This window comes from Pinus tabuliformis, chromosome 5_1 (genome assembly GCF_031772625.1).
Source record: "Pinus tabuliformis cultivar Carrire ecotype Pingquan chromosome 5_1, CPIR1, whole genome shotgun sequence".
NCBI lineage: Eukaryota > Viridiplantae > Streptophyta > Pinopsida > Pinales > Pinaceae > Pinus > Pinus tabuliformis.
Window position 1 is genome coordinate 363,691,731 of NC_142305.1, and position 18,055 is coordinate 363,709,785.

Genomic DNA, 18,055 nt, shown 5'->3' on the forward strand with positions numbered 1-18,055 from the left:
GAGTCTTTATAGTTCAGGAACATGATTTAGATAAAAAGAATTGCATTATCTATCTATTTATGGATCTGAAAGGAAATCTAAATTAAAAAATTATTACCATATATTGAAAAATTGTATCCGGCAACGAGCCAAATCTATGTTTATACTTTAACGTCAAATTTAACTTTGAGAAACGTGGATGTCAGCAATTATTTAAACTCCGTGCTTGTCAAATTGTGAGCAAACACATTGAATGCCAGCGATTGAAGTGGTGATTTCCGTAAATGTCATGTTAAATTATTTTTTAATTATTTTTTTAATTTTTAATATTCGTTTTGTGGGAAGTTTTAACCTATGAAGAAAGGAGTTAGTTGTTTATAGATTTTTTTGGAGTTTTTGGTGCCTGAATCTGGAGGAAAAAATTGAGGTGAAAGGAGTTGTTTATTGATTTTTTGGAGTTTCTGGTGTCCGAATCTGGTGGAAAAAATTGAGGTGAAAACTTGATTTGTATTATTTAACATAATTTCTTGACTGTATATATGGATTCATGAACATTAAAAACTTCTAAGGCACTTTTACTGTGTAGAATTTACTCATCAATCTTATGATTTTAATGAATTCTGACCGGATTTTAGAGAAATTAAATCCGAAAAATCTAAAAAAAAACTTTCAAAAAATCACACTAAAAACAACTGCCTTACCAAAAACCAACTATATCAGGTAGAATATTATCATCTTCGCCGCTCTACTGTAATGAATTTATTATGACACCGATGTTTCTCTGTGATTGGATTCCTGTAATGAAGCAGCGACTTTTCTGTCAAATTGTTTGAAAATAAAACTAATAATAAATAAATAAAGCCAAAATTTGTTTGTGTTTGTGTTTAGCGTTTATGGTATGACTATCGTTTTTGATTCTTCCGATGATTTCAAAGTTTATTTATGTGGGTTTCATTAGTCTCCATCTACTTTTTCTTCATTTTGATTTTAAATCATCTCTATATCATTCTAAAGTTTTTTGGTTCATTAATTTTTTTCATAATATCATTTTTTTTATTTTTTAATAATATTTAATTAATTTTGTTTTAAATCTAATAGATTTTATTGTTATGAAATTTATGTAATCTTAATCTTTAAGAATCTTAGATACACTTAATTCATTTAAGTGTTATGTTAAAAAAGGCAAAGTGCCATTTCATAATTACGCCGTAAGGCGTTCCCTCTGAGACGAACTCCCCTCCATGCCACCGTGTCTCAACGTGGGCCGTTAAATGGATTGTTAGACGATTAAATCATCTCCAGCGATTAGATCATTCGTGGAGAACATTCTGATCAGTGAAGAGTCGCACGCCCTGAGGTCTGAAGCGACACGGGGAAATTTTATGGGTATATCGAAGTGGGTGGCGGTATTCAGACCATTTTTGGTTTGGATTCTCAGATTTTTGGAACCGAATCCCCAGTTCCCAGATTTTTTTATCTGCTTCCTGTTTTATGATTCTGGTTCTCACATTTTTGTATCTCTGTCTTCTCCTCTGATGTGGGTTAGCATGATTTGGGTCAGCAGCGGTTTTTGGTGTGGGAAGAAAACTTCTGAATCTCTGTCTTCTCGTCTGATTTGGGTCAGCATGATTTGGGTCAGCAGCGGTTTTTGGTGTGGGCAGAAAACTTCTGAAGATGAAGATCAAGGGTGGGTGCGGGGTTAACAGTTTTTTGAATTCATGGAAGATACTCTGATTCCTTGTAGCCTCCATTAATCCCGACATAGTTACAGTCAAAAATGGTATTGATTGTAGGAGCAGGGGTGCTGGGATTGACCTACACTTTCATGAAGACTGGATGGCCCTCAGGCCTTATTGTACTGGCACTGGTGGCATGCATTGTCTATTATGGCATGACGCTGTTGGTGTGGTCTAAGAGGGCCCTCAAAAGGCAAGGATTTCAGAAAATATAGCTTTGGAGATCTGGGCTTTGCTGTTTAGGGAAGTACAGGGAAATTTGCATTGCTAAAGTTCCATGTTTGATTCTAATTTAATCGCTCATTACGCTCCTAACTTCCTGTTTTGTGATCTGGACAGTTTGTACTACACTGTGGTTCAAGTGGGCACACCTAATGTAACTTTACTTGTAGCACTTGATATGGGCAGCGATTTGTTCTGGGTGCCTTGTGATTGCCAACAGTGTGCTCCTACTTCTGCACCTAGCTATGGACTTGTATGTATTGCATTTTCAGCTTCTCCCTGTTAAACCTACTGACCTATTACATTAATGTTGAATTTTATTCTTGTGATAAATAATTATGTGAGATTGCACTGGCTGTGAATTCCACTTAGACTATGGTTTCATTCTTCTTATCAGCAATGGGCTATTGTGCCCATCTGTTAGTTTTTTCCATGGGCATGGTGTTGATCAAATATTAAAGGTAGAAAACGGAACCCTTTTGAACATATTTTCGAGAGTAAAAAATTCGGGATGGTTGAAAATTATTTGTGAGTGGCCAGTGCTGATTTTCGAGCCACAGTAAGAACATGGGTGCATAATAAACATGGAGTCATGTTTGATCCCTAAGCTTTGCCATATCCAAGTAAAATTCAATGAGGTTGTTTGATTGTGTTTGGTTGATTTCCCGAGCCACAGAGAGAACATGGGTTCATAATAAGCATAGAGTCATGTTTGATTCATAAGCTTCACCGCTCAAAGTAAAATTCCATATAAGGGTGTCTTGATTGTGTTTTGATGATTTCCTGAGCCAAAGTGAGAACATGGGTGCATAATGGGGTCATGTTTGTTGCCTGAGCTTTGCCATTCCAAAGTAAAAATCTGTGAGGATGTTTACCTGTGTTTTGGTGCTTCAGCAGCGGTTTTTGGTGTGGGCAGAAAACTTCTGAAGATGAAGATCAAGGGTGGGTGCGGGGTTAACAGTTTTTTGAATTCATGGAAGATACTCTGATTCCTTGTAGCCTCCATTAATCCCGACATAGTTACAGTCGAAAATGGTATTGATTGTAGGAGCAGGGGTGCTGGGATTGACCTACACTTTCATGAAGACTGGATGGCCCTCAGGCCTTATTGTACTGGCACTGGTGGCATGCATTGCCTATTATGGCATGACGCTGTTGGTGTGGTCTAAGAGGGCCCTCAAAAGGCAAGGATTTCAGAAAATATAGCTTTGGAGATCTGGGCTTTGCTGTTTAGGGAAGTACAGGGAAATTTGCATTGCTAAAGTTCCATGTTTGATTCTAATTTAATCGCTCATTACGCTCCTAACTTCCTGTTCTGTGATCTGGACAGTTTGTACTACACTGTGGTTCAAGTGGGCACACCTAATGTAACTTTACTTGTAGCACTTGATATGGGCAGCGATTTGTTCTGGGTGCCTTGTGATTGCCAACAGTGTGCTCCTACTTCTGCACCTAGCTATGGACTTGTATGTATTGCATTTTCAGCTTCTCCCTGTTAAACCTACTGACCTATTACATTAATGTTGAATTTTATTCTTGTGATAAACAATTATGTGAGATTGCACTGGCTGTGAATTCCACTTAGACTATGGTTTCATTCTTCTTATCAGCAATGGGCTATTGTGCCCATCTGTTAGTTTTTTCCATGGGCATGGTGTTGATCAAATATTAAAGGTAGAAAACGGAACCCTTTTGAACATATTTTCGAGAGTAAAAAATTCGGGATGGTTGAAAATTATTTGTGAGTGGCCAGTGCTGATTTTCGAGCCACAGTAAGAACATGGGTGCATAATAAACATGGAGTCATGTTTGATCCCTAAGCTTTGCCATATCCAAGTAAAATTCAATGAGGTTGTTTGATTGTGTTTGGGTGATTTCCCGAGCCACAGAGAGAACATGGGTTCATAATAAGCATAGAGTCATGTTTGATTCATAAGCTTCACCGCTCAAAGTAAAATTCCATATAAGGGTGTCTTGATTGTGTTTTGATGATTTCCTGAGCCAAAGTGAGAACATGGGTGCATAATGGGGTCATGTTTGTTGCCTGAGCTTTGCCATTCCAAAGTAAAAATCTGTGAGGATGTTTACCTGTGTTTTGGTGCTTCACATTCCCAAAATTCCACAACTTTTCCTGTATTAATCAGTAATTTTCTTTAGCCTTCCAAAACCTGTATCTCTAGCTGAAGTGCAAGATACATCTGCAAAGACAAGCAAGAACCGTTGCTTTTGCAGAAGAACAGAGGTCAACAGGGTGCATACTATTGGCACTGCCTTTTAAACTTGATAGGGCAGTTTGGTTGGCTTGATGCTATTTTCTTCAATAGGCCACCAACCAGAGGTTTATGCTGTTTCCAAAGACAAATTGTCAAACCTTTAGCAACCAAGTTCAATTGAAAACATTTTATTGCATAAGAAACAGCTAGGGAAAAGACATATAAGAGCGACTATACATGTTGCTTGATTACAATAAAATTATTTGATTCATCTGATGCTTGAAACTAGATTTTGAAAATCAATTCAAGCTAAGAGATTTCTTTTAAACCATCTCTTCTCGTAGTTGATGACCTAGCTTTAAGGACTTGCAGGTCGTTCCAATAATTAAATCTACTGAAAAGAGATTAATATAATTTACTTGGAGATATAGGTTGATGTGAAGAACTCTAAATACTGTTAAAAATTTTTAGTCACATATTTCTAATACTGATTACAGCATGAATGCCAGATTTAACAAGGAACTAATCCCTAGAAATCCAACTGATAGTAGTCTTACCCAAAACGAATCACAGAGTTTTGTAGGTCAGAGTTTATGCTTTGCCAAATTTTGCCCATTTTTTGCATATTTTTTATCCTAGTTGGCTGACTTCCCAAGTTGCTGACCCTGGACCAATTTTTGCCGATGCTATTTCGCACAAAGTTACTTAAGGAACTGAATTACAGGTTGTCACTTCAAGTTGCACCATCCTTCTAACACCTTAGAATCACAGTTATTTGAAACACCTTATCTATAGTTGGGAAAGAGCATACTAATACCACTAACCTCATATATACTACGGTACTACCACCATTCTCATCAATGTACATTTTCTAAGGCTGAACATTGAAATTGGCAGGCATTAGCATCAGCTTGGCCTTTCAGAACCCTATTTATTATGGCATAGTGACAATGTTTCTTTCATATGCACAACATTCTCTCCACTTACTAAATGCATTTGCATTCTTCCTTGTCAGGCAAAATAACTCCTCTGCAGTGTGAATGAAGCATGTAAAAATGATTCCTAAGTACAAAATAACTTATTATCTTGTGAAGTAGGATAAATGTGCAACAACATGGCCCTCTTGCCGGTGCATTTCAGGTGCGGTTCCGACTCGAATCCAGTGGTCAATCCTGCTTCCACACTGGCAATGTTTCCTATTCACAGATTTTTAACTTCCCTGGGATTTTTAGAGGTCTCCAAATCAGCCTGTATGGTCAAACAATCTGGAAATGTGCTGGATTTATAGGAATCGCGGGGAATTCCCACAAGGGTTTCCCAAAAAGGCCATTTTGTTGCATGCTTAGTCTTCTTCATATCTTGTGCTTCTGTGCGTTTCCTTGATATGGAATTCTTCAGAAAAAGAATTAATCATTTCTATGCCTCAACTTGGAGTGGGATTTAGTTTGTGATTTAATTCTGATTTCAACAGGACATCGATTTGCAGACTTACAGTCCATCAGCCTCGAAGACAAGCAAGCAAGTTACTTGTAATAATACTCTGTGTGATTTACAAAATCAATGCTCCAAATCTAGTGATCAATGCCCATACAACGTTACATATCTCTCAGAAGATACATCCACTGCAGGAACTTTAGTGGACGATGTTCTTTATCTGACTCCTGGAGATGGATCACAGAATGGAACGGTGGTGAAGGCGCCTATCACATTCGGGTATGATTTATTTTTTGCTGTTGTAAGTGATTTTTTTTTTCTTTATTTTTTTAGAAATAAAGACTAAAATTTTTAGAAATGAGTTTTCTGCCTCTAGATAGCAGTCTGAGACCATACTGAATTTGACTATGACACGTGACCTGAATATTGCTGTGCAGTGTGCACTATCAAGTGCTTTTCCCTTTTTAAGTGCTACAAATGAATGAACACTAATCACTGCATCTTTGCTTGTGCATTTGATAGGTGTGGAAGGGTACAAACAGGCACATTTCTAGAAGCTGCAGCTCCAAATGGCCTACTTGGGCTTGGCATTGAACCTATATATGTCCCTACCGTTTTACACAAATCAGGCCTTGTATCACAGCATTAAGAATGGATTTATGGTTTCTAATATGGATTGTAACTCTTTTTATTGGATATCATTTAGTGCTATCATTTTCTGATACTGATATTTTTGAGGTTGTAGTTAGAAGCACATAGTTTGTAGGCTAAGGCTTCAGTAAACAGGAAAAATAATTTTAATTAGGTTGTCAGACAGTGGTTATTACAGGGGATTTTCAATTCCCATAGTATTAGTCCTCACTGTTTTTTTTAATAAATAATCTTTTGTTGTAAAGCAGCTTCTGGAAATCTCTAAATATACATGTCTTCAAGTAGGCTTTAAGGCTTCGACTGCTTTGACATATCCTTGGATGGACTATTCAGCCCATCCATATACATGGAAACTACTTGCAGAGGAGAAATAATCTCTACAAGTGGGGTGCCTTGGCGGAACTCTTTCATGCAGCCTCTCTGATTCTTATTTTGAGGGTTAAGAAGCAATCATCTAGGGTGTAAGCATCAAAGTTGTGATAAAAAGCAGTCACAAATTCAGCCCTAGTAGTCACCCTTTCATTCCATTTGTGTTTCTTCAAATGCAGATCCTTCCAGGTGTGGGGTGGAAAACATATTTACAGTCGAAAATGGTATCGATTGTAGGAGCAGGAGTGCTGGGATTGACCTACACTTTCATGAAGACTGGATGGCTCTCATGCCTTATTGTACTGGCACTGGTGGCATGCATTGCCTATTATGGCATGACGTTGTTGGTGTGGTCTAAGAGGGCCCTCAAAAGGCAAGGATTTCAGAAAATAGATAGCTTTGGAGATCTGGGCTTTGCTGTTTATGGAAGTACACGGAAGGAAAGCCATGGTGGATTTTATGGTGGTCCTCTGCATGGCAGGAGTTTGTGTAGGTTATCTCATATTCACAGGGAATACTCTGTCTTACATGTTTACAGGATCCAAACCACAGCCCAATCCCAAATCCCAAGAATCCTTGTTGAATCCTCATGGAGTCTATTTGTCTACCTCGTTGGATGTTACCAGGAAGGTAGGCTTCATATGGGCCATTTTTCCACTGGAGCTCATCATGAGTGGGATTCGAACCCTTACCCATCTGGCCCCTTTTAGTGTTTTAGCATATACCATTTACATTTCTGCAATGCTAACTGTTGTGGTGCAAGATGTGTTGTCCATATTGAGTACTGTGGGTCCAGATGTTCATGCTTTCACAGGTTTCTCTGCTATTCCTTATGGAGTGGGTGTAGCAATCTATGCATTTGAAGGGGTAAGCATGATTTTGCCCCTGGAATTAGCTATGGAGAAAAAACATAGATTTGGTGGAGTTTTGGCCATTGCATTTCTCTTCATTGCTCTCATTTATGGGGGTTTCGGAGCATTCGAGTATATTGATTTTGGAAGTGCAACCAGAGATATGGTGACTCTGAACTTGGGGAAAAGCTGGATCACAGATTTTGTTCAGATTGCCTTATGTCTGAACCTTTTCTTCACATTTCCACTGATGATGAATCATGTTTATGAAGTCCTAGAAGGGAGGTTTAGCAGAGGGGAGTTTTCCTTGATGATCAGATCTCTTGCGATTTTCTCGATAACAATAGTCTCAATTCTGGTCCCTTCATTTGCAGATCTTTTTATCTCTGATTGGGAGCAGTATTGGTTGTATTTTAGGGTTTCTATTTCCTGCTCTGTTTCATTTGCATGCTTGTTGGCATGAATTATCTCTGATATGGATCCTTGCTGATGCCTTGCTCATCGTATTCGGCATTGTCTTTGGCATTGGTGGGTCAGTTTCATCTATTACTCAAATCTGTAGCAAATAAACATTCTTGTAAGTGGCTAGGGCGGAGGTTCCAAGCCATGTCAAGAGCATGAAAACCCAATAAGCATAGATTATATTTGGGCCTTGAGCTTCACAGGTTCAAACCAAAATTGATGTAAAGATGTAATATTATTATTGACTGCCAAAATCAAAGTGCAGTGCTTGTATTTATCAAATTGCTTGTGTTGATATCAATGAAATCACAGCATTAAGCATGGATTTATGGTTTCTAATATGGATTGTAACTCTTTTTATTGGATATCATTCAGTGCTATCATTTCTGAACTGATATTTTTGAAGTTGTAGGTAGAAGCACATAGTTTGTAGGCTAAGGCTTCATTAAACAGGAAAAATAATTTTAATTAGGTTGTCGGACAGTGGTTACTACAGGAGATTTTCAATTCCCATAGTATTAGCCCTCGCTGTTTTTTTTTTAATAAATAATCTTTTGTTGTAAAGCAACTTCTGGCAATCTCTAAATATACATGTCTTCAAGTAGGCTTTAAGGCTTTGACTGCTTTGACATATCCTTGGATGGACTATTCAGCCCATCCATATACATGGAAACTACTTGCAGAGGAGAAATAATCTCTACAAGTGGGGTGCCTTGGCAGAACTCTTTCATGCGGCCTCTCTGATTCTTATTTTGAGGGTTAAGAAACAATCATCTAGGGTGTAAGCATCAGAGTTGTGATAAAAGGCAGTCACAAATTCAGCCCTAGTAGTCACCCTTTCATTTCATTTGTGTTTCTTCAAATGCAGATCCTTCCAGGTGTGGGGTGGAAAATTGGATTTCCTGATAATCCTTCGTATGATTAAATGAAAGAAACTTGACAATTTTACTATTGAAGCATCTTGATTTAGTCTCTCTTTTGACCCTATCAAACTTGGGATTGGGAACACTCTCAAGATGCCACTAATTGATACGGTTTCTTTCTTTCTTGACTTTATTGTCATGATTCCCGCGATTTACCATTCTCCCATTAATGTTCCCTGCAAAGGGGTTTCAATCATGATCATTTGTATTCACCCCCCCCCTTTGGTAGTCTTGGGATTCAACCCCCCTTTTGTAGTCTTGGGGTCTTTGCTGACCTTCACCACTACTCTCGCCTGCCTGTATCCTTCTGTCAATTGCTATAATCATTATACACAGGGCTTGGTTCATTTGTTCCATGGTGTCCCTTGTCGTATTCAAGTGATTCCTTGATAGTGTAATTTATGTCCTCTAATTATCCTCCTATGAGTAACTTAGAATGAAGCCATAGTTGGTATTCATCCCTGTTATGAACCTAAATCGAGATATGTTTTTATTTCAAAAACCATAAGAGACTCACAGTATAAAACTATTACCTGGATACTATTATCTATAATCTGAAACTAATAGGGTGCTAAAAATAGTAAACAACAGAAAAAACTTGAGAAATAAACTCAACACCAGCAACAACAATGCAGTAATAACAGTAGAAATTCCAGCGATATACAACAATACATTTGATAACTGATTCTAGAGGACTAATTGCAGAATCAAGTCTGCAGTAGTTATTGGCAACAGCAGCTGGATACTCAAAATACACAGCACACAAAACTGAAAGCTTCATGAGAACATAGGATGCCAACTCAGGTCAACTCCAAGGGAAGTATGGTCGCTGCTTCAATTTTTTTTTCTTTGTTGACATGCTACCTGCAATAACATGGCTCTGAAAAGCCCTCTACACTAATGCCTAAGAACCCTTTTTATATCTGATTATCCCAAACATTAAGTACTAGTTGAAATATCAACTTTAAATTAATTAAATTGTAAAATGATGTAGAATGATGATTGAATAATGTTACAAATCTAAGTTACAACTCAAATTTCCAAGGCCAAAACCCTCCAGAAGTGCCAAGCTGAGTTCATGACTGCACAGGATGAAAGACTCAGAATAACATTTGAAATTCTTAATAGTATGAAAATAATCAAACTACAAGCATGGAAGAAAAAATTAAAGAGCTAATAGAAAATCTCCGCGCCGTGGAGTTCAAATGGTTGTCTTCAGCACAGTTTAATAGAACATATGGTACCATACTCTACTGGATGTCACCGATCATTACTGCATAATTCAGCCCTAGTAGTCACCCTTTCATTCTATTTGTGTTTTGTCAAATGCAGATCCTTCCTGGTGTGGGGTGGAAAATTGGATTTCCTGATAATCCTTCGTATGATTAAATGAAAGAAACTTGACAATTTTCCTATTGAAGCTGCTTGATTTAGTCTCTCTTTTGACCCTATCAAACTTGGGATTGGGAACACTCTCAAGATGCCACTAATTGATACGGTTTCTTTCTTTTTTAACTTGATTGTCATGATTCCCATGATTTACCATTCTCCCATTAATGTTCCTTTCAAAGGGGTTTCAATCATGATCATTTCTATTCACCCCCCTTTTGTAGTCTTGGGGTCTTTGCTGACCTTCACCACTACTCTCGCCTACCTGTATCCTTCTGTCAATTGATATAATCATTATACACAGGGCTTGGTTCATTTGTTCCATGGTGTCCCTTGTTGTATTCAAGTGAGTCCTTGATAGTGTAATTTATGTCCTCCAATTATCCTCCCACAAGTAACTTAGAATGAAGCCATAGTTGGTATTCATCCCTGTTATGAACCTAAATCAAGATATGTTTTTATTTCAAAAACCATAAGAGACTCACAGTATAAAACTATTAACTGGATACTATTATCTATAATCTGAAGCTAATAGAGTGCTAACAATAGTAAAGAACAGCAAAAACATGAGGAATAAACTCAACACCAGCAACAACAATGCAGTAATAACAGTAGAAATTCCAGCAATGTTCAGCATTACATTTGATAACTGATTCTAGAGGACTAATTGCAGAATCAAGTCTGCAGTAGTTACTGGCAACAGCAACTGGTTACTCAAAATACACAACACACAAAACTGAAAGCTTCATGAGAACATAGGGATGCCAACTCAGGTCAACTCCAAGGGAAGTATGGTCGCTGCTTCATTTTTTTGTTTGTTTGTGACATGCTACCTGCAATAATATGGCTCTGAAAAACCCTCTACACTAATGCCTAAGAACCCTTTTTATAGCTGATTATCCCACTTTAGCATCAGTAATCTTCATGTCAGATAACTAGGCTTTATAGGAAGCTTCATTAACTAACAGAAAATTTGTAACCATGTAACCTAAAATTTATCTTAACATGAAGTCCCCATGTAACCTAAAATTTATCTTAACATGAAGTCCGTTAACTGACAGGAATTTATAAATGACTCCAAATTTTGAATGATCCACATAAATTTCTAGTGATTCTCATATAGCACCAATAACTATCATTAAAAGCAGATATCTTTAGACATCGTACCAACACTAATGTAAACATTAAGTACTAGTTGAAATATCAAATTAAAATGATGTAGAATGATGATTGAATAATGTTACAAATTTAAGTTACAACTCAAATTTCCAAGCCAAAACCCCCCAGAAGTGCCAAGCTGTGTTCATGACTGCACAGGATGAAAGACTCAGAATAACATCTGAAATTCTTAATAGTATGAAAATAATCAAATTACAAGCATGGGAAGAAAAATTTAAAGAGCTGATAGAAAATCTCCGAGCTGTGGAGTTCAAATGGTTGTCTTCAGCACAGTTTAATAGAACATATGGTACCATACTCCACTGGATGTCACCCATCATCAATGCATTTATAGTTTTTGCCGGGTTAGAAAACTAGCATGCCATGAATTGGGCAATGGAATGAAAACATACAGGACAATCTTCATCCCTCCTGATCCTATTGACATGCACTGGAACCCCCCCGTCTTTTGGCTACAATTCTTTAGGGCATTCAAACTTCTAGATACTTTGCAGAAAAACAATTCAATGCCTATAAAAAAAATTGCAGTGTAGCATGAAAATCAGATTATGCTTGTTTAAAATGACATAATATGCAACGTTCATCATAAAAATAAAAATGCTAGCACATACTACTTCACATAGCATTACCATTTAGAATAACCATAATTGTCCAAAAGACATAACTGGCACAAATGTCGCTTGAATGAAAATAACGCTGAAGCACAATTCCCATTCTAAAATCTAATTTCTGCATCCCTGTAATAAAAGTGGCATCATATAGAATGCTTCAAGATAGGTCTGCAATTAGCTAAGTAATTGGACTGTTGAGAGGCCATGATGGATGAAAGTTGTATATATTATTATTCTCCAAGGACCACGGAGCTAACTGAAATCCATTTTTATATGATTTGTGACACAGGCAGAGTTAGTCAATATTACCATACTCGCTAAAAATAGAGTTTCAGATAACAATGTGATATGGTTTAAGGTCTTCATATCACACCAGAGTTTGAATTGAACATTGAGGCTTATGATAAATACAACAAACTGTATCTTCACACATTGTTTGATTTCTCCACTGGATTTGGTTATGCAAGGATCATAAAAACAATGTATGAAACAACTAAATTCCCCCATTTCACAATTAGTATAACAACACATGCATGAACACCATAACCTTAGAAAAACTAGCACGCCAATACAAATCTCCTTCAACTGCATAATTTTATGATAAGTAATTGTGTCCTTACATTCGAGCTCCATATCTTCAACTACTAATATTGCTCTTCCACATGAGGTCCAAAGGAAATCTGTGTTCATTTGGTTCCAAAGTTGGAAGAACTTCAAAATCATTGTCTAAAAGCTATACCTTTTGTTTTAATCTTCTCCTTCTCCTTTGTTTTGTTGGGCAGTACCAATGGAGATATGAGCAAGAGATGTCTTTGTGTACGATGTTTCCATGGAATATAATAGGCATAGGAACAATGTGGGCTGGAGGACAATACAGAGCTCCTTCATGAGCCCAAGCATTTGTTTTCACCTCCTTATCAACCACTTGTAGCTTCTCTGCGTCATAAGGAATAGATCTTGGCAGGGATTCAGTTCATCACAATGTGACATGGTTTAAGGTCTTCATGTTTTTAGGCAAATACATTAGAATGTTGTTTGAAAAGATTAACATACCTCTCCTTAAAATTTTGTATATCGATATGGATACCTAGTTGTTGTTCGCATGAATTCATTTGTTTAACTTCACCTTCAACTAGGCAATATTTAAGGTATCTAAACAAGTTCAATGGATATGTATGACTACTTTTATTCAATTTCATAGCCACTTTAACCCTCGAATAGGGTTTTCGGCATGGTTTCCTCAATTCAAAATCATTATCATCGACCCTTGCTTTCAAAAAAGCTCATTCACATTTCAATATTCTTCCATGCACTATGCCTTACGGCGTTTCCTTTGCAACATTAGGTGCAAATGCTAGTAATAATAATAATAAAATATTATTACCAAATTTCAATTGAACAATCCAAAAGAAAAGAGATAACCCCTCAATGATTGGCAATCTCAGATCTTTATGCGCCTTAAACACATTGACAACCATCAACCATCATGTTTGTCGAGTGAACAACTACATGCAGAATGACAGAAGTCAGAGCAAAAGTTCAGAGTGGACCATTCCGTAACATATCACAGAGATTAAAGCATTTAATGAAGTTTAATAAATAGATATGGCCAAACATTCATTCCCCTACTGTTGTCCACACTCCACAACACCTGCAAGTTCAGAAAAAAAAAAATATTTACTATGTAAAATTGCCCATGTTGCCTATTAAATATTTTCTTTGTCATGTAATTAATGTCAGTTTTACGGAGTTTTACATAAGTTTACTCCCCAACTCAGTGATGCGTAAATCGGAGTAAGTTTGTTTGTCCATTTATCATGGGAATGTAATTTCTTTATGTTTTTGACATATAATATAAAATGTCGTCAATTGCATTATGGTTTTAATCTTACACAAGTAAATTTCCGCAACTAACTTTTTTTATTTTATTCTGTATTTTAATTAAGTCACTCTGTGATTGCTATATGCTCACTGCAACCTAAAGATTTACTTTTCCACAACTAAAGTTTACCTTTCCACAACTAAAGTTAACCTTGCCTACTTTGCCCCAACCAATTTCGGAGCTCCTCCCTAAAATTATTTTTCTAACAACTTCTCCCCCACGCGAAAATGCACTATAAAAATAAATAAATTTGTATCCCATAAAGACTATGCTTTACCGTTCGTTTGTATAAATATTGGTTGATTTAACGTTTGTTTCTATAAATATTGGTTTTGATTATTAAAAGATCGAAGTCTATTTCTTTACTTTCATGAGTCTGGACCTCTCTAGGGATTTATCTTTTACGCAAACTTTCGTCTCAAAGACGTCGCCCTGTCCCCCAGAAAAATGACGTTGCTTGACTTGTTACAGATTCCACGACGGAAAACGTGATTTCGAGAGATGCCACAACACAAGCAAAACCTCAATATATTAAGCAAAACCTATAAATATATCAGAAAAAGTTGCATTAAATGTTACAGCATATAAATATATTAAGAAAAACCTATAATTAGATCAGAAAAAGTTGCATTAGATATTACAGCATATAAATATATTAAGCAAAACCTATAATTACATCAGAACAAGTTGCGCGAGATGTTACAGCATCTAAGCAATATCTATAAAGATAAGTTGCTGGAGATGGCAGCTTTGAGGATGCGACATTTTCGTCTTATCAGTGGGTAACATGATTGGATTAAAAGTTCAGACAATGAAAGCATCTACCATTACTCACAATCAATGATAATGCCACTTGTCTTGTCGTTCAACAATAAATTATTTCTGACAACTTGCTACAACACTTTGGTTTCATATATATATTCGCTCTTCGTTAGCAGAAATACAGACCAGTAATGCATCCAGTGTCGAGTGCTGTTACTCGTCGCTGAACGATTCATTCCTTTACTTGTTGAGTCAGTGAAGGACGTTAGCTGTTAGATAGACCATTTTCAGGGTTTGCCAGCGTCGTAATAATTGCAGGCAGTATGTCCGTTCAGGGTTGTTTTTCTAATCTCATTTGTTGCTTGTTTGGCTGCCATCACAAACGCAGACGTCCACAGATATACCTTCATTGTAAGTTTGTTAATTAGCCATTTTGAAGTTTTATGTCTCTATAACCAGTAAGCTTTGAAAAAGGAAAGAAGGAAAGATTTCACCTAGAGGCTCAAGTAGTGGATACCTTTAATGTTTGATGTTTGGATGCCTCCACAGATTGAACCGAAGAATATTACGAGGCTATGCAAGATGTATGAATTAGTCGTCGTCAATGGACAGCCACTAGGCCCAAGGATTCATGTACGGAATGGGGACAGTCTTATTGTTAAAGTTTATAACAGAGCCAAGCATAATGCCACTATTCACTGGTATGTCACTATAACCTGAATTGGACTTCTTTAAGAGCCGCAGATAAGAACAGTATTTTTCCTGCGGTAATGCCTGTTTATTATATATATTAGCCTTAAAGGCGAGTTGTCAGTTTAGGATTTTGTTGCTCATTGTTCCATTAAAGATAGTCAAAGTTTTTATGCTAATATGAGCATTAATATTGTATATATAACCTTAACCTACTTTTGGCGGAACCATAAACATGAGGAATCGTATCTCATAGGTTGCATTAAAGCCAATATGTATAATGGATATGCGTTGCCTATCTGCTGCGGTTTATAGATAGATTTTATGGCTATAGATTATAAGATTCGTCCTTATTATATCTGTCAGGCATGGAGTGAGGCAGCTGCGTACCGGGTGGGCTGATGGACCTGGATATATTACACAATGTCCCATTCAACCAGGTGGACGTTATAAATACACATTCAACATTACTGATCAAGAAGGAACCTTGTGGTGGCATGCTCATGTGTCATGGCTCCTAGCTACTGTGCATGGAGCTTTCGTAATCTACCCTAAGAAAGAAAGCTCATATCCCTTTCCTAAACCCCATGGGGAAACTCCTCTTATAATAGGTAATGAGTTGCTTTGATCTTCAATACAGAAATCATTAATATATGTTTAATGGCTAATATTGATTAATGCTGTAATTGAACAGGAGAATGGTGGAACGCTGACCCTATCGCGGTTATAGACGGAGCCCTCCGCACTGGTGGTGCGCCCAATTTGTCGGATGCATATACCCTAAATGGACAGCCAGTGGACCTGTATAACTGCTTTAGGGCAGGTATGTTGAAATCTAATTTCAACGTAGCTGCCAGAAACCGGTCAATAAACCTCGCCGGAAAGCTCTCGGGTTGATTTCAGGCAGAAGGAATAATCCGGCAAGGAGCTCCGATACAATTTGGAGCTGACACGTGGTTCAGCCCTGACGTAACGCAACGTCATTTTCTCGGAGGTTAAGGTTCAGCACTTGTTGGTCTTCCGATATGGTTATCCACCGTCGGATCTGCTCCACTTTCCTCCGCCGTTGATCACCTGGAGCTGCATACGAACCCACATCAATTCAATGTTTTGCGTGGAGTGAAAGGTTTATGGGTTGACCGCCGCGAGGAAATTTAATGTTTTTATTGTTGTTCGTAGGAAGTAGGTAGTTTGTTTTTATTTCCTTATGGCACATGGTATTTCTCATAGTTTTAGGTGGATATCATAATTAAATGTAAAAAACGTATGTAATAAGTTTTTTTTGAGTGTGTTGACTTTTATTTTTTTTACATGTATTGCACACGGGAGGAAAATGGAAGGTGTTCGCAGCAGCGAAAAGAAGAACCAGAGGCTGTATGCACAGCAGTGCACAAATGTCTTTTGTAATGTTTTTGTGAGGCATAGTAAAACAGAGGTGTAAGAAAAACCATGTGTGGTTTTGCAAGTGCATAAAGAAAATGGTGGAGCGAATTTTGTAAACCTGTGTAAGTTTTGCTTTTACAGCAGTATGTAAAATTGTTTTACACCAGTAAATGTGAATGGAGGTTTTAAAGCAGTAAATGTTAATGGGAATTCTTCCAGCAGTGTAAATTCTCATATGGAGACACAGTGAATGTTTTTTTTGTTTTAATGAATAGAAATATTTTATGGTGAAATCCTCTGTTCCTCAGTGAAATTTTTTTTAAGTCTTCTGTGTGCACAAAAGATCGTGGAGCAAAAGAAACAGAGCATTGCCTCTGTGTGTTTGAATATTTGGTTTTTGGTATTTTCCCTTTGAAAAATACCCAACAAGGTATTAGTACTTTCCTTTCATAGATCAGGCATTGAAATTATATAAATAGGTTTGTTGAATATTGACATATACATATTGTTGATGCAGGAACATTTCGCATTTCGGTTTCTGGTAAAACAAGGAGAAACTTACCTTCTACGGATGGTCAATGCTGCACTCAATAGTGCCCACTTTTTCAAGATCGCAGGCCACAAATTTACAGTTGTAGCTGTGGATGCTTCCTACACCAAGCCATACAAAACAGATGTAATCGTCATTGCTCCCAGTCAGACTACCGATGTTCTCATCACCGCCGACCAGCCTGTGGGCAGATACTATATGGCTGCCCGAGATTACAATAATCAGGCAGCAGGCGATTTCGATAACACTACAACTACAGCCATTTTTTAGTACGTGGGACATCAAAATAACGACCCATTTTACCTAAGTTTCCATACTACAATGACACTGCCGTCGTCACTAGATTTAGTACAGCACTGCGAAGCCTCAATTCCAAAGAGTTCCCAGTGGACGTTCCACATAGCATAGATGACAGCCTCATCGCCACAGTTGGACTGGGATTACTTCCATGTGAAGCTGGAAACACCTGTCAAGGCCCCAACGGAACGAGGCTCAGTGCGAGCATGAACAACATGTCCTTTGTATTGCCCAGCGTCGCCCTACTTCAAGCTTATTATTTCGGTATTAATGGTGTTTTTATGAGGGATTCTCCATCAAAACCTCCCCTTAGATTCAACTATACAGGGGACGATATTCCCAAAAGACAGGGGATGATATTCCCAAAAGACTTTAGGCTCCTGAACTGGCAACAAAGTTGAGAGTTGTCACATACAACTCAACAGTACAACTGGTGTATCAGACAACAAACATCTTCGTGGCCGAGAACCAT

General features: G+C 37.5%; 1 protein-coding gene and 1 pseudogene across 2 annotated transcripts; both read left to right on the forward strand.

Moving 5' to 3' along the window:
- The first annotated feature begins 1,871 nt into the window (after positions 1-1,871).
- Positions 1,872-8,084, forward strand: LOC149164945 (aspartyl protease family protein 1-like). Of its 2 annotated transcripts, XM_089432199.1 has the most exons (4): positions 1,872-2,190; positions 3,268-3,403; positions 5,622-5,863; positions 6,107-8,084. In XM_089432199.1, the coding sequence occupies exons 1-4, from the start codon at positions 2,183-2,185 to the stop codon at positions 6,231-6,233; spliced, it is 513 nt and encodes a 170-aa protein (XP_089288325.1). In that variant the 5' UTR covers positions 1,872-2,182; the 3' UTR covers positions 6,234-8,084. The 2 variants fall into 2 exon arrangements, with proteins under 2 accessions (XP_089288325.1, XP_089288324.1); XM_089432198.1 differs by lacking the exon at positions 1,872-2,190 and having other exon boundaries at positions 2,280-3,403.
- Positions 6,826-17,507, forward strand: LOC149164946 (uncharacterized; annotated as a pseudogene).
- The last annotated feature ends 548 nt before the right edge of the window (positions 17,508-18,055 follow it).

Bases quoted from the DNA above. Each gene is read 5' to 3' on its own strand.
- LOC149164945 (XM_089432198.1), top strand. From the start codon at position 3,206: ATGTTTGATTCTAATTTAATCGCTCATTACGCTCCTAACTTCCTGTTC. The intron at 3,404-5,621 runs GTATGTATTGCA...TGATTTCAACAG, and splicing joins CTGCACCTAGCTATGGACTT to GACATCGATTTGCAGACTTA. The intron at 5,864-6,106 runs GTATGATTTATT...TGCATTTGATAG, and splicing joins AAGGCGCCTATCACATTCGG to GTGTGGAAGGGTACAAACAG.